The sequence below is a fragment of the Culicoides brevitarsis genome, chromosome 1, assembly GCF_036172545.1.
Source record: "Culicoides brevitarsis isolate CSIRO-B50_1 chromosome 1, AGI_CSIRO_Cbre_v1, whole genome shotgun sequence".
NCBI lineage: Eukaryota > Metazoa > Arthropoda > Insecta > Diptera > Ceratopogonidae > Culicoides > Culicoides brevitarsis.
The window spans coordinates 32,500,564-32,518,868 of NC_087085.1; the positions used below are offsets into that span (position 1 = coordinate 32,500,564).

The 18,305-nt window shown below is 26.9% G+C and overlaps 1 protein-coding gene across 1 annotated transcript in view; it reads right to left on the reverse strand.

Moving 5' to 3' along the window:
* Positions 1-9,857: 9,857 nt before the first annotated feature.
* The window catches only part of LOC134831564 (heparan-sulfate 6-O-sulfotransferase 2), a 33,951-nt gene continuing 25,503 nt past the window's right edge, over positions 9,858-18,305 (reverse strand). Inside the window, exon 6 of the mRNA XM_063845321.1 lies at positions 9,858-10,695. Coding sequence (XP_063701391.1) covers positions 10,539-10,695 — 157 coding nt within the window. The 3' untranslated portion in view covers positions 9,858-10,538. The remainder of the gene's footprint in view (positions 10,696-18,305) is intronic.

An 18,305-nucleotide genomic window follows, 5' to 3' on the forward strand; every position in this document is an offset into this window, starting at 1 on the left:
ATATGACGGTGTTTGTTCGAGAATTGTCATGATAATCATGAAAATTTATTTTTTCATGTTCATATTTAACGCTACTTGTTCTGCTATTTGTTCATTATTATTATTATTATTAATATAAATCTTACTCAGACCATACAATTTTCATATTTACTTTATCTTTTATCTCCATAATAATTGCAGTTGTGCTTGCAAGCAAAATACATTCGTGCATCTAGTTTTTATTTTTTATGATATACGTTTATTTTCTAGTGTGGTGTGAAATAAAAAAAAATAGTGCACGGTAATTTTTTTTTTGTTTGCTACTTTTTTTTTGTTATCATCATCATTTATTTATTTTTTATTTATTATTGTTTGTTTATGATATTCAAATTTTTGAGAAAGTTAAGAAAACATATATTTTTGTATGTTGTATAATAAAGGAAAAAAACAACCATATATTAAAATAAATATATATAAATATATATATGATGATTTTTTGTATTAAAAAAAACTTTTTTTTTCAAAAAAAATATTTTTTAAAAATAATAATAATGTTGAACATACAATTAAAAGTTTATTTGTCAAAATTAACATTATTATTATTTTTTTTTGTAAAAAAATGTTTTTTTTTTATGTTATATATAATTAAAAGTTTTGAATAATTAATAATAATACATTATAATAATGAATTTTATAGTATAATATTAATTTTAAACAATTAATTATTTTTTCTTAATAATAATTAAAATTTAATTATCTTTATCACTTATTTTATAATTTTATATTCCTAATAATTTTTTTTTGGTACAAAATATATATATCTTCTTTTCATAACTTTTAATGATAATAATTGCTATAATATTGTATACAATGGCATTCTTATATATTTTACAAAACCTCATCTCGTTCATTGTTTTCTTTTTTCTATATGTACACACAGATTTATATACAAAAATTTTCTTCATTATATTCGGAGAAAAATCATAATAATAAAAACTTATCACAATATCTTAAATTTTCATGACTAATTTAACAAATTTATATAATGAAGTATATAATTGAGCTGTCAATTTGATTGAAAATGAGAAACGGGTTAGAAACAAAAGGATTTGTCAGGCAACGATATTAATGATATTATTTTTTGGCAAAAAGTAAATTAAGAGGAAATATATTGATTGTTACAAACGATTGAATATCTTCCGTTTTTGTCTTATTTTCTTCTTCTTCTTTTGTTTTAATGTGATATTGATAATAATATAATAATTAAAGGGAAAAGTGGGTTAGTCGGATTTTTGTTCATTTTTGTTCGTTATTGGAAGGAGTATTAAATGGCTTTAATTTTATTTTATTTAAAATAAAATATTTTTTTTTAATATATTTAAAATATATATCTTTCTTTGGTTTAACATTAAAATAAAAAATAAAGTTCTGCATATGAGATTTGTATTTTCTTGGGAAGAATTTGTTCATTTTATTTAATTTAAATTACTTTACGACCACTGACACTAACATTCGACCACGAATTTTAATAACAAATTTATGAAACAATTTCTCCTTTCATAAATGTTGAAATTCCGTATAAATGAATGAATGATAATAAAACATTTTTCTGTGACACCACACAGTTTTGTTCTGCGTGTTTAGTAAAATTTTGTTTCACACACACAGGCAAAATTGTTGTGAGAAAAGCAAAAAAAAAAATGTTTGTGGTTTATGTTTTATTTTCATCATGCGTGCTGCCTTCATCGTACATCAATAAAAATAAAATAATGATCCACGGGTGCTTTTCGGCATTTAAATGGCACAATTATTGTTAAAAGTCTCGCATGGCGCATTGTAAACAATAAAAAAAAGGAACACATTCACACACAAAAGAGAACAAAACTTGAGAGAAAATACATTATTTCCATCTTAAGCAGGCGTAAAGCACATCAATGCGATATAAATGTCGTGCCATACAAACAAACATGATGTACAATTGCTGGTAACCGCGTAGTTTTATTTGTTGAGTGGCAAAATAATGGTTATAATTCTTTCTTTTTGAATATTTTTTTTTTTTAGCTGAGACGATTTGTTTGTACCTACAACGAAGAAGCAAGAAAGGAACATCAAGTGAAAGTTGATAGAAATATGGAGAGAGAGAGAGAATGGAGGATGGAGATAAGAAATTGGAAATATCCTTGCTGCTGTGTGTGTCTGTTCGAAATGTTTTCTCGATAGGTGGTTTTATGTAGATATTTAAGTAATGTTATGGCTGATTTATATTTTATCTCTTATTGGGGGATTATTTTTCGGTGAAGAATTTGTACTCTGTCAGAGAACAGTTATGAGACTCCTGTTGAGGGCAATAAAAGCGTCTTTAAGCACATTTAACAAGATCTTTAGTCAGCAAAACAATATTTTCTTTAAGTCTGCGATCTTTTTGTGATTGAATTTTGTTAAATTTCTTAAAATTTAAATTTTTTTAAAATTAATTTTTACGGATTTTTTTAGGTTGAGTTTTTATTTTAAATTTCATTTATATAAAAAATAATTAATTAAATTTAAAAAAAATAATTAAATAAAAAATTAAATTTATGACAAAAATTGAAATATGAAAAAATTGATAAAAATTAAGAATGTTAAACTTTTTTATTTTAAAATGAAGTGAAATAATTTTAGAAAATTATTTTTTTTTAAATTTCAGAATTTTTTGAACGTTAATCGTTGTTGAACACATTAAAATAATTTTTATTTTCATTATTTCAAACTTTATGGTCAAAATTTTAATAAAAATTCACAAAATGAAAATTAAAAAAAATAAAAAATTTTTGTCACGTGACTCAAAAATTTTTCATCAAATTTTTATATAATGCGTTTTTAAAAAAAGTTCATATCTTATATAATTTTAATTTTTACTGGGAAAATCAAAAAAAACCAAAAAATTCAAAAATTTTCCTTTTTTTGAATTAAATTTTTATTTTTCAAATTTACTTTTTTCAAAAATTTTTATTTTGTGGAGATTTTGTTTGATTTTTCGCGAATTTAAAAAAATAATTAAATTAAAAAAATAATTAAATTAAAAAAATAATTAATTAAATTAAAAAAAAAAATTGAAATAAAAAATTCAAAAAATTAAATTTAAACTTATTTTTTTTAAAAAAAAATTTAAAAAAATGAAAATATTCAAATTTTTAACTAAATTTAATGAAAAATTTCGTTAAAAAATTTTTTAAAAAAAATTTTAATTTTGCAATTTTTTTTTACAAAATTTCATTAAAAAAAAATTATTTCAAAATTATTGAAATTTATTTTTCTTTAATTTAAATTTTCCTTAAGGAATTTTGTAATACAAAATTTTTCTAAAAATTTTGATTTAAAAAAATTAATAATTTAAAAATTATTTTTAAGTTAAAAAATCTTAAAATAATTTTTGAATTAAAGTTTTATTTAAAATAAATATTTTTTTGAGTTCATATTTAATGAAAAAACTTTTAAGGACTAAAAACCCTCAAAATCTAAATCTTTCCATTTAAATTTCAAAAAAGTAAATTTTCTTGATTTTTCACTTCCACAATCCAACCTAAGCCCATAAAAAGCTCTTCGTAAAACATAAAAATCTCGGGAAAATCTTCATAAATCATAAAAAAAATCCTTAACTCCTACCCTGTAAATGACCTTTAAATGGAGCCCTTAACCTTTCTCGACAATGGAAAATCCCTCCTCCTACTCCGTTCGTCTCGAGCACACAATAATTCAGTGCCCCTTATCGCCAGTCAATGTAAAAGAACACATCTATAAACGTCTGTTCAATAACACACAATAAATTTGTTCGAATATCCTTTTTTTCTTTTATAATTTTTCTTTTTTTTTTCTTCTTCAAAAGCGATTGTGTAGGGGCGTTCAAATAAAACAATAAACGCGATTGGAATACCATTTAAGGCTTTTTTTCTTTTCATCCATTTTTATCCTATATCCATCTATTATCCAGCTGCTTTTGTGTCTATGTGTGTTTTTGTTATTTAATAAGCCATTATTTTCTCTCGATATTTTTTTTTTCTTTTTTTTTTTGTGATAGTAATAATAATAACATATAATGATGTGTGTTGGTTTGGCGGTTGATTTTTCCCATGTATGGTTTTTTTATCCTCGTTTATTGATTGAATAAGTTGTGGGCTTGTATTAAATATCATCTCGCATGAATCTTTTTTTTTGTCCTTTTATCGTTACGTGGCAGTCCAAGAAAAAAATACTAATTGAATTTAACCTCATTATGTACAGGCAGACTTTCTCGTGCACAAACAACTCAAAGTGGTTTTCAACTTTGTTTCATTGTTGCAGTGTGGCATTTTACCTCCAAAGGCGAGTTTACGTAAAAAAGTGCAGCAAACAAACTTTTTTTTTATAAAATATAATTCTTCGTTTTTAATTGTTCGTATTTTTTTGTTCTCGTCTGCTTTCATTTTATTATAATTACTTTTAAACGTTCGCATATAAACACAAACACGCTGACTGAAGTTGATCCTTTTTCACCCATGACTTGACAGGCAACGTTCGTCCTCGTCGTCAAGGTACTTTTCCACACTTTGCTCATATTAATTATTATAATTATTATTTTTATCATTTTTTTTCTATTTTTTGAGGTTGTGCCTTGCTTAGAAACTCTGAAACGTGATAAAATCCCGTCACTCAACGACGACACGAAAATTATCTTCATTTACGATATGACACACGATTGACATGAGCCACGATTTCGCTTCGGAATATCATTACTATCGAGTGCACGGAGCAAAAAGGAGTAGATTGCAATCTATATCTATAATAAAATATCAAATTGCAACCTACATTAATGTGCCTTGGCATGTGTGTGTGTGTGTGCATTAAAATTCGCCTCAAGCTTGGAAATCTCGCTCGTTTGCTCGCTTTGGCGCTCCGATATGATAATTAACGATAGATAGTAATAGCTTTTCGTATTTGCATAAATTTAAAACATTTCGCGGAACATATTACTGCGTCAGTTACTCACTCACGCTGAAATTGCTTTTCGCGGTTTTAATTGAATTCGAGAACATTTCGTGATTAGATCGTGTTTTCGCGTGACAGAATGCCATAATGCGCGTTTGATATGTGGACTTCTATTTCTTTTTCCGTCATTTAGTGTCTCTTCCATTTTTTTCGTCGTCGTCGTCGTCGTAACTCGATTTGACAAGAAATCTGAAAGTAAATGGACAGCAACGTTATCAGCAATCAGGTCATAAAAAAAGGGGAAAAACTTTTCTTTTAAAAAAAATATTTTCTGTGCAATTTTTTTTTTTTGCCTTTGCATTAATTACCAGCAATGAGCTGTCCAAACCTTCAGTTAATATACGAATATCAAGATTTTTTTTCACACAGAAAAAAAAATAAAAAAAAAATCTTTATAAATTACCATTTCCACACTCGTTCCAAGTGTATAGTCAAACATTCATTGGACACTTGTTTATCATTACGAAGTGCAGAGCCAACACCTTCAAACGTACAAATGTCTCTTTTTTCAGTATGGAAATATTTTTCCTTCGTATTTTTTCCGTTTCTCGTAGACAAGAGAGCGGTTGGTGTGCTAAAACTGCAGATTTAGGGATAAATATACTTTTTTTTTCAATGCAGGCAGAACGGATATGTGTCGAGTCGTAGATGGTCGTCGTCGTCGTTGTGTACTTTGTAATTTATTATGTAACAAAAAGTTACTTGCGATGTATTTTTATGTGTTTTTTTTTGTTTTTCAACTTTTGTCCGGCATGCCATAGAAATTTGCGTACATAAAAGATTAAAATCATCATCAAATGCGTTGCCGAGGAGAATTTTTTATGTGCTGTGTACTTGTTTTTAATTCATAGTTTTGTTTTTCTATGTGAAAAGTCAGAAGCAGAAGGGGACCGAAATATAAATATAAAGCATGTCCTTTTTTTGTTTTTGTTTAAAGAGCTTTTGATGGGATTTTCGAGGAAAATTTTTGATATTTTTTTTATTGAGCATGAAATATTTTGCTTTGAGTTTTACTTTGAGGAATTAAATATTTTTTATTAATTTTTAGCTTTGATTTTTTTTTTGCATTTTTCAAAATAATATTTTTATATTTTTTGTAAATAATTTTTTTTATTTTTTTAACTTTTTTTTTCTTTTAAAATTTAATAAAAACTTTATTTAAAATTTAACTTAAAAATTAAGAAAAAAAAAATTTATTAATTAAATATTCAAAAATATTTTGAATTTTTTTCTTAAAATCTTTAGTTTTTCAAGAAATCAGTTTTTAATTTTTTATTTAATTAAATTTATTTAAATAATTCTTTGAAAATTTGAGTTTTTATTAATTTTGTAAAAAAAATCTTAGCTTTTGCTCAGGTTTTTGAATTTCGGTTTTTTAAAAATTTCTTAAAAATGTCAGTTTTGTCAAAATATAATAAATTCTAATGAATTTGAAATTTGAAAAAAAAAATTCAACTATTGAGCCATTTTGAGCTCTTAAAATTTTTTTCAGCTCTTTGAAAAATTTCTTAGTTTAGAAAAAAAATAATTTTAAAACAAAAAAAAAAATTATAATTTTTAAAAATTTTTTTTTTTTAAAAACTTAACTTTTAAATATTTTTTTCAAAATAAAATAAATATATTTTTTTTAAATAAATCGAAAATACCTAAATAATTTTAACTTGAAAAAAATAAAATCAATTTAATTTAAAATTTCAACGCAGAAAATCCTGACTGACTGCACAGTTATCAAGTGTGACATTTTTGACCAAGTCATCTCACACACACACACATTTCGGTTGTAGATATCGCAATCTGTTCGCTCCACATTCATTTTGATTGTCATTTTCTCGACGTCGTAGTGGCATTGAAGGATGAACGTTTTTTTCGCTATTCTCCGAATTGAACTTTTTTTTTCCATTTCATGCTCAAAAAAAAGAGGCAACCAAGCAACCACAAGATCAATCTCTAATAGCATTTTTATGAATATTTGATTGACATTCTTTCTTTCTCTTCTATCTTTTCGCTTGTCTTTCTTGCACTTCGTTTTGTATGTTAATGCGTGACTGATGGACGACTCGACTTTCGACGTATGGAAATGAAGAGAAACATTTGTCTGTTAAGTTTCCTCTTCGTTGCTGCTGCCATGTGATAAAAAATCGAAATAAATCTGAGATATATTAAGGTTGTGAATGTTTGTTTGTTTCAGTCGTTCGTTCGTCGGTTCATCTAAATTTTATATCATCAAGACAAAAAAAAAATAGCAGATTAGATATTGATGAATGAAGAAAGAGTTGGCTCTCATTCCACTCCTGTTTTTTTTGTGACTTTTGATTTGATCTCTTTTTTTGTGGACGACACTTTTATGCAAATTACCGGACAACTTTTGAGTGTGAGAGGATTAACAATAACAACGGAAAAAAAAAGTTTGTAGTAAATATTCACAAAGTCAATCCCTCGGGACATTTCGTCCTCTTTCTCCTGCTCCTTTGTTGATGGCATCGTAGAAGAATAAACATAAATATCAGACGAAAAAATGCAAATTCGCTGCTTTTTTGTAATGTGTGCTGCTCTACATTTTTTTTTTGCTCGTGTTGCAATATCATAATAATTCGACATGAATTTATAGTCACACTTCGAGCTCGAGAATATCTCCGCCACACATCTCATTACATATTCAAAATGTTGATTTTCACTTTCCACACAAATGAGCACCCAGCATCGCATTCCGGGGCAATGCAAAACGATGGATGTGAGAGAAGTTGTATATTTGCCAACAGAATAAAGTGATAAGCGATTTAGATAAGCCATTTGCTTACTCCTCTAGTTTTTCATTCCCCATATATATAGACACAGAGATTCTGGGTGGTGTGGCAATAATAATAATGATGTAATATTTTTTTGGTATCTAAAAGTTGAAAAAAAAATGTCTATTTACACATGTATTTTTTTAAAAGGGCAAACGTGTTAATTTTTTATTTTTCAATTTTTATTTATATTTGTCATGAATTATCAAAATTTGCAATTATTTTTTTGTATTATTATTTTTAATTTATTTTATAATTTTAATATTTTTTTTTAAATTTAATGAAATTCCAAATTTTAATTTAATTTTTATTTTTTTAATTTGTTAAATATTTATTTTTTTTTTAAATAAAAATTAACAAAAATTTAAAATAACTTTTATAAAGAATTTTAATTAATTTATTATTTAATTTAATTTAATTAACTAATTTTTTAAGTTAAAAAACGTTCGAAAAATAATAAATTTTAATTAAAAAAAGCTCTTAATTTTTTTTTTGAATAATTCTAATTATTTAATTTTATTTTACAACTAAAAAAATTGATTAAAAAATTACGAGATTTTATTAAAAAAATTTTGAATCTAAATTTTTTTTATATTTAAATTTATTTTTTTTTAATATTTAAATTTATTTTATTATAAAATTATTTTTTAAAACTTTTATTTTCTTCTATTTTTTATTATTTCAAAAAAATCAAACAAATAAAAATTTACACTTATTGCACAAAATTTCATGACAAATTTTTATAAAAATAAATAAAATAAAGTAACACGATTGCCCCCTAATGTTCATCGTTCGTTAGCATTCCGCACAACATACATTCCATTGATTTTTTCATAATTTTTCATTACATTTGCAATAATGTTTTGTTTATCTTTCATTCATCGCATAAGCTTTCAAACAAACTTCAGCTTGTCGTGTAAAACATACAAAAAAGTGAAATAAAAAAAAATCTTGGAATATTTCGCTTTGCCATATTTTAATACGGTTTGCTGCCTTTTTCCTTAAAATATATTTACTCAGCTCGCTTTTACTTTTATAACATGATTACTGCGATATATACAGAAAATTATGCGTGTGCCATATTTATTTCCTACCTTACCTCAGCTTCTTATTCGTTACCTCTACAATATAATTTTCCACATTTTTTTTATTTTTTTAATATTCTTACAACTAACTAACTACACCTACTACTCGGTGCTGGGCGTTTTACAGAAATTTTGACCCTAATTTATTTTATTTTATAAACTTATTATTTTAATATTGCATTTTGAGGTTTCGTTCATATTTAAATTAAATATCTCTCTCTTTCTTTCAGGCTTTATTTTTCGAAATACGTGGCTTGACACGACACAGGAACACGTGCTTGACATATTTTTCACTGCTGAAGTAGCATTTGGAGTGATAAAGGGTAATTTTGGTCATTTTATAATGTGGATAACCATAAATTTTATGTTGTCTCGGATTAAACAGGAGATTGCTTTGTTTTATTTTTTTTTCTTGTTTTTGCAGGCGACCGATGAGTGAGTGAGTAATTCATTCGCAAAAGGTTTCAAAAGGCAAAATAACAAATTGGTGCGTCGTTCGTTGTGAATTAAAAGGTAAAAGGGGAGAAAAACGAGGGATTAGATTTTATCAGGTAAGTGATTGAGAAGCAATTTATTTGGATTTTTTGTTTAGCTGGGAAATTGGGACGCAGCGAGGGGATTATCTGATAGGAAATGTCATTAGCCAATATAGGGAGGAGTGTAAAATTGAGTAATTGGGACACGTGTTGGTCCGGAAAAAATTTGATAAAACGAATATCTTGAAAATTTTACTAAAAAAAATTTTTTTTAAATATTTTTAAAAATTACTTGAAACAAAAAAATTAATTTAAAAGAATTTTCGAAAATTTCCTAAAAATTATTATTAAAAATTGTCTTAAATTAATTAAAAAAATTATTAAAATTAATTATTTTAAAATAATAATTTAAAAATTAATTTTAATTTTAAATAATTTTCATTATTTCATAATATTTTCATTAATTTTAAATTATTTTTTAAATTTATAAAATTTTAAAATTTAATTTTATTTTTAAAACAGCCTCAATTAAAAGTTTTAAAAATTTTTTTGATCAAAAAAATAAAAACAAATCCTTAAAATTGACTAAAAATTTCTCAATGATGAGTAAGAATCTCTTCAAACTGACCAAAAAGTGACTTAAATGGTCCTCAAATTGACAATTAAGCCAATTATCCGCTATTATCGCTCAAACTCCCCTCTCATTGTCTTTAATAAACTCATCGCGGCATGAATTAAATTAGCACTTGATGCTTTAATTTTTTTTTCTGTTGTTGTTTCTTTTCTTCGTTCGCGCATCATACTTAATTGAAATTTCCGCACCTTTTAAACAAATTACATTTTTCTCTTAATTAAATCATTTTCACCATTATACAATTAAAATAATCATCATTTTTATGACTACTCCAGCAGTTTAGTGTTTAAATATCTCTCTCGCCAAGTGCCTGTGTTCGTTCAAAAAATTTATATTTCCATGACTCAATTAAAATTTTCCTAACGATGATATGAAGATGTTTTAAATTTATCTCTTCTAGTTTTCATGTTTGTTTGTTTTTGTTTGTATAACGCTACCTACTAGAATTACGTTTCATTATATTTAATGTATCACGACGCCGAGTCAAAACGCGAGATTTTTCAGCTACCTTTTTAAATGATTGTGTGTGTGTGTGTGTTAGTTAGATGATGTTACCTACTAATTACAAGCCGGATTATCGCCGTCTCCTTCTCCGCTTTTTGCGTTGCGAGTCGAAATCATCGAGGTTATTATCCCAATTAAATTCTGTCGCACCGTTACGCGATGCGATATTGCCTAAATTTGCGAAACGCGTTTCAAAGTCGGCATCTTTGGCTTTTAGCTTTTCAAATCTGTAAAAAAAGGAAAGGGAAAATTTATTAAATAAGAAATTTTTTATTAAATTTAATAGAAAAGACAAAACTTTATTTTTTTAGCATTTTTTGTAACCCACGTGACTTATTTAGAAAAACCACGTGACCAAATTTTAAATAAACTCTTGAAAAAAATTTAATAAAATTATTCGAAAGGTTTTAAAAATATTTTTTTTTATTAAAAATTTATAATTTTTTAAATTAAAAAAAAAATAAATTATTTCTCTAAATATTTTAAGATTTTTTTTTAAATTTGGTCACGTGGTTTTACAAAATTGTTCACGTGGGTTTTTTTATTAATTTTTTTTATCGTGAACAAATCGCTGACAATAACCAATTTTTTTCCTAAATATAAATTTGATGAAAAAAAAGTTATAAGGGAAAAATAGGGGAGAACAAAAAAAAATCCTTTCATCAATCGGCTCAGTCAATCGGTTGGGAAAATTTTAGATGATGCAGCACAGATTATTTCTGATTTGATTTTCTCTTTTTTTCCTTTTTTTTTCTAGAAACCATTCTCGCTACGGGAAAAAAGGGGCAGGATAGGAAATGAGTGATAAAAGACAAGTAATTAATTCGAGGTCTTTGAGCGAAACTTTTACGATACGCACGAGAAAAAATTTCTTGCATACAAATCAGATGCTCCGTTTTTTGAAAGATAGCATTCCATATTTCATGCAAAGATTAAATTAATCTCCAAAAATTATGATTTAAAGTTCCGTTACATGGGTACGGAGGCATTTGTCATGCCGACTAACAACAAAGGGTCCAGCAATCAAGGAAATAATAATTAATCATCATCACTCACTTCACACCCGGACCGAAAACCCCAAAACAACAACAACAACATCAACGCATACCATTAGCACGCGCATTTTTCCGTGTAACCCTGTGTGTGCGTGTCAATTAATGGATCACGCGTGAAAACACAAAATAATCATCAAGAAAGTTGACTTTTCGTGTTTCTTTTGTGCTGGTGAAAAATGTTTCATTTTCTCGAGCAACGACGGAAGATAATGTAAAATGAACTCGTTCTTTGTCACAGTCGTCGTCGTCACATAATTGCATGTCTTCCTTTTTTCTGTGTGTGGCGAAATGAGAAAGATGACAAGCAGCAGAGGAGGGGACATGGGGAATTATATAATTAATGTACAATGTTGCGGTATTTTCCTTTTATACACGTCGTTGTCTTATTTTACTCAACAAACAACAACAACGAATGACACGACGACTTCCAAAAAACATTTCTCTCGTTACGTTAAATAATCTTGTTTTTATTATTTTTGTTGTTGTTGCTGCGTCGCATGAAGTCGTTCCGCACTTCATTCACCCCAAAAGTGTAGATAAACATTTACTTAAAACATAAACTTAACACTAAATTTACGTACGGAGCCACACAGAATCACATCTATCAAAGTTAGATTGAACGCAAGACGCAGAAGACGAGAGACAGACACACACACGAGAAAATTATTCGGGTAAACAAAAGCATGGCATGGCAGGCGATCAGATGAGAAAAGTTTTCGTCTTTTCGGGGTAAATGTGGAAATAGAAGTCTATCTTGGCTTCAGTTGTTGTTGTTGTTGTGCTGCCATTTGACGTGACAGACGGCAAAGTATACTATTTTGTCATTAATAAAGAGATGATGATGATTCTGCTCGTGCAAAATCCTTTTTTTTTCGTATTTTGAGGAAATGACATTCAAAAAATGTTATGACACAAGACAAATGAAGAGACAAATTGAATAAATTTACGTTTGAATAAGTTTAATAGAGTTGAGATGCTAATTAGATGGTAGCTGTCCTCCTGTTTATTTGTCTCCGGCATGAGGTAGGTGATAAGGAGCTTAGAATTGGAAAACTTTTTTAAGCTAAATTTCAATGACTTTATGTTAAAATTGAAGTTTGACATGGAAAAAATTTCCTTGAATCCATTAAATGTTTATCTTTAGTTGTCATTTTCTCTCAAAAAGAACTAATGGGTGAAAACTGTTTCCCGGAATGTGTGTTGACATTATTTTTACAGGAGAATTTAGTGAAAATTGCACATTTTTCATAAAGTTTTCGGTGTTCAACGACGTGAAATGACATGAAAATTGTTTTAAATCTGTAGATAATGATATAAAAGTTTAGTGAGAAAAAAATTTAAGTAGAAATTAAGTTGAAAATTATTTTTTTAAAGGACTTTTTAGTGACTTTTTACTATTTTAATTTGTGTTTTGAATAAAAAAAAATAAATAATATTTTTCTTAATTAATTCTCAATTAACATGAAAATTAATTAAAATAAAATTGAAAAAAAAAATTAAATAAAAATTATTTTTTAATAAAAATTATCAAATTAATTAAATTATTAAAATTAAAATAATAAGTTATTAAAATAAAATATATGAAATATTAAAATTAGATAAATAAAAATAATATTTTTTTTTTAATTTAATTTTTAGTTATGGTTTATTTAATAAAATTTTTAAAATTAATTTTGTAATAAAAATTTAAATTATTTAAAATTAAAATAATTAATTTTCAACATCAAAAATATTTTTTTTTAAATTTTTAGTAAACTGTTAAGTAACAAAAGAATTTTTTGAAAAATATCCAAGGATTCAATTTAAATTGAATTTCCTCGAAATTTTACTTTTAACATTGCATTTCAATTATTTTTTTTCCGTATAAAAAATCCAAACCGAGTTTTATACCAATTACTATTCCAAAAAATTCGCCGTTTCATCAATTTTTCATCAACTTATTCAAATCCCCTTTCCCGGAATTTATTAAAAAATTGTCAATACTCCTGCATTACATGATCCTTTTTAATCAAAATACTCGATGTAACTCGAAATACATTTATTTTCCTCAACCAACCACTGCTGCGCTGCACTTCGTTCTTCTCTGTTTTCGACAGTTTTCCAACAAACAACAAACATTTCGCCGGAAATTTGTATGATTTGTGAAGCGAATTAAATCCTTATTATTATTACTATTTTTCATCGTCCTCATCATCATCATTGTTCGTGTCCCAAAGATATTTCCGAAAAATACAGTTCCACACACGGAAGCCAAAGCAGCAGCAAGCAGCAGTGGGAGCACAAGAACAACAACAATAATAATAAAAATAATAATGGTGACAACGACATCCTCTATGCGTTATTACGACGTCGTCGTCGTTTGTCGTTGCTCGACATCGGCGATGATGATGATGTTTTTGTGTGTTTTTGATTATAAATAGCACGGGGAATGAAGTGAGTAAGTAATCATGTTCCTGTTTCAACTCTACTGCCTACTTTGCTGCTGCTGCTGCGATTAGAGTCTTTGTGGAGTTTAAGCGGAGAGTTCTCTCCGTAACGGCACCATAATAGTAATAATTTACGAGACTATAACAAGAATAAGATGCAGCACGGAACGGAACATAAACGAAAAAGTTGTATCACTCTACGGATGGAAAATGGTTGAAAATGATCTCTTAGGGGTCAAATTGATCTCTTAAGTGAATTTTCTAATCGTTTAATGGATCAATATGACCCCTTAAGTGACCCCCTTTAAAGTTGATCATCCTCAGACCCCAAAAATAATTAAACTTAACAATTCAAGAGGTCCATTTGATCCCTTAAGAAATTAATTTGATCTCTTAAGACTCGAAAGAGTTCAAATTGACCTCTTGAGGGATCAAATGGACCTCCAAAAGGCATATATTTGGGTCTCTGGATAACCAACTTCAAAGGGGGTCTCTTAAGGGGTCATATAGATTCCTTGAGAGGTTAAATCGATCCATTAAGTAATCAGAAATTCACTTAAAGAATCAATTTGACCTCTTTTGGGGTCAATTTGACCCCCTTTGAAGCTGATCATTCTATTAAACCTCTTCAAGAGGTCCATTTGATCCCTTAAGACTCTAATAAGGGATTTAATGGACCACTTAAAGGAATTGTTTTGGGTCTGTGAATGATCAACTTTAAAGAGGGTCTAATTGACCCTAAACGAGTTCAGATTGATTCTTTAAAGTGTCAAATTGATTCATTAAGTGATAAAAAATTCACTAAATGGATCAATCTGATCCCTTAAATTTTAAGCGATAAGGCTTAAAAAATCAATCTGAGGTCTCTTTGGGTCAATTTGACCCCCTTTTGAAGTTGATCATCCGCAGACCCCGGAATATTTTAAGAGGTCCGTTTGATCCCTTATGAAGCTAATTAGAGCACTTAAGACTTTTGAGTGATCAAATTGACTTCTTAAGGGATCAAATGAACCTCTTGAAGGCAGATGTTAGGGTCTGTGGATGAACAACTCCAAAGAGGGTCTCTTAAGGAGTCGAATTGATCTATTAAGTGATAAGAAAACTCACTTTATGGATCAATTCGATCCCTTACACAGAATCAATCTTACTCGTTTTCCATCCATAGCGTGCACATAACACGATACACACACGAGACAACAAGGAAAAGAACATTAAAAAGCAATTTAATTACATGTTCACTTTTTTTTGTTGGTTTCGGTTTCTTCTCTCTCTCTCAAGTGAGTGCACAAAAACGACGACGACGACGTACTGCGAGAGACTAATATTTTTCCTAATGCTTGTTTTTGATGTTTTTCTTTTTGCTGCTGCTTATCTGTCGATACGATGCTCTTTAAGGAAGCATGCGGCGTACGAAGGAAGGCAATCCTTTGGATGGCTTGTGTTTGTTTATTCGCTCACACACTCTCGAAAAAAATTGTAGAAGAAACATTATCGTCTTCTTCTTCTCATTCTGCTCACTTTTTTTTCTTATTTTACTTTTTCGGCATGTTGTTGTTGTTTTGTGCATCATTATATTCTAAATACGTATGAGTTTTGTATAAAATCGTTGCTTTTTAATGCTACACGAGCAATTTTTTTTTTTCAAAAACGAGGGAAAAATAATCTTGAAAAATAAAATTTTTGTGAAGTGAGTGAGTACTTTATGCGAGTTTACTGAAGATGTAACTTTTTTTTCGTGCTTTACTTGTTGTTATTGTTACAACATATCTGTACAGAGTCAGTGAGCCGCACAGATGTTTTTAGACGTCGTCGTCTTCGTACTTTCTTTAAATGTTTGGCAGTCAATGTTGTTCTTGGGACACACATAGAGATTTCGAGACAGAGGAGAAGCAAAGAAAAAAATAATAATATAGGAACATCTGCAACCCATCGCTTGCTCGCTCGCTTGGTTGATGTTAGGATGTTGTTATTATAAAGAAAATTGTAATTGATATCTTATGTTTGCATGCTACGGCGGATAAGTTGATTAAATTTGTTGAAAATACGAAAAAAAAATTTTTTTCAATTAGACGTTATTAGAGCTTTAATGGGTTCTGTTGTGTGTTGTCCTGTGGGAATGCATAACATTTCCTTGAACAAAATGGAATGAGTATAATTAGGTTGGAAGATTTTCAACAGGAATTAAAAAGCATGAATATTAGGAAAAATGCAAGGATTGGTGCAGAAAATAAAATTTCATGTACAGTATTTTTTTTTATAAAAATAATTTAAATAAATAAAACAAAAATAATTAAAAAAAAATACTAAAAATTAAAAAAAAAATATAAACTTCCTTAAAGATGAAAATTAATAGTCAACAAAATTTGAAAAAATTAAATAATATTTTTTAAATTTACTTTTCAATTTAAACTTAAATTTTTTAAAACAAAAACGATTAAAAATTAAACATAATGTACAAAAAAAAAATATTAAATATTTGATAAAAATTAAAAAAAATAGTAAATTAAATAAAAAAAAATATATAAATAAAAATTTCCAAATATTTTTAATTTTTTTCAATAAATAAATAGAACTAAATTAATAAAATTTTGAAAAAAAAAATAATAATTAAATTTTAATTCAATAAAAATAATTTTAATGAAAAACATGACATTTTACAAAAAATTCAACTCCAAATCCTCCAAAATTCCCATAAAAACCAATATTGTGGTAACCAAGTCCTTCAAAATTAATGAAACTCCTTAAACACACACAAAAAAGAACTTTCAATTAAACATTATTACCGTTTTAACAACCTCTTTTTCCATTCCGCATAACGACCTTCCTCTTCGGGGAATAATGCAATGTACACACTTTTCGCCCGTAACCTCAGGCCACGCAGCCTGAACAAACAGATTACTTTCAATTACGCATCGCGTACTTTTTTCGACCATTTGTGAAACAAAACAAGAAAAAATCTTTCGTTTCGTATCACTTTCCGAAATCCATTTATCGAACGCCTCATCACTGCGCTCGACAAAAGAAAAAGAAAATATCGCACAGTAAGCACTTTATTAAACAAATAAACATTACAATTTAAATATCTCTTGCCTTCATGCGTTCTTTTATCGTCTTGCTCGAATAATGGCGAAAAAAAATTCTTTTCTTTTTTTTGAAAGACATTTACACGTGCTAAAATGGGGGCCCATCAAAAATTTAAAAGAGACTCCAGAGATATTTTATTAATAAAAAAAACAAGAAGAAGAAACGAAAATTGTTTGTTTGTGTTAAGAGGAAATATTTCATGGAAGGAGAAAGAAAGGGAAAGTGTGTTTATATGGAAAGATTATCTGCTGTAACCCGTGAAAAACATCATAAATTCTTAGAGAGAAGTAATTTTTTGTGTAAAAACAAAAAAAAAAATGAAATGAAGAAAAAATGGGAGGGAATTATGTGTGCACATCAAATAAACATCTCTTCTCTAAATAAATAATAGACGTTCTAATGTTTACAAGCATCAAAAACGCATCAATAACGGGGTCAAATTCCGTCGCTGCCGTTGCTGTGTACTTTTTGACAACATACGATATACCGTGAGTCTTTTTAATTTTTCTTCTATTTTTCTCTTAATTTTTTTTTTTAGTTTTTATTCAATTTATGTTATTTTCTTACGATTTTTTTGTTTTTCCTTGCATTTTAATTTTTTTAATATTAAGAAAAAAAAATAATTTAAATTAAATAAAATAAATAAAAATAAAATTTTAAAATTAATTAAAATAATTTTAAATAAAAATTTTTTTTAATATTTAAAATTTTTATTTTTTTTTTAAATAATTATAATTATTTAATTATTATAATTTAATTTATTTTAAATTTTTTCAATATTTTTTAAGCGATATTTTTTACATTTTTAAAAAATTAGAATTAATAAATTTTAAATTTAAAAATAAATATTTTTTTAATTTTATAAATTTTTTAAAATAATATTTTTTACATTTTTTGCGTTAAAAAATTAAAATATAAAATTATATATTTTTTATTTGTAAAAAAGTCTTAAAGATATTTTTCAAAGTATAAATAAAATAATTAAAAAATTAAAATTTTTAAAGAAAATGCAAAAATTTAAAAAAAAATTAGATTTTTAATATCTGAAAGCAAAAAAAAAATGAATGAACTCGCGGTATATATACGACGAAGATGATCATAATTTATAAGAATCATGTAGAATTCTGACGCACATATGCCACATTAATGTTAAACATTATTAATAAATACATGTATAAACAAATGAGACGACGACGACTGTTTGGATTCGAAATAATGATGATCAACTGAAGCATTAAAACAAAAATTACTGGGAGTTTTGACGTTTCTCAA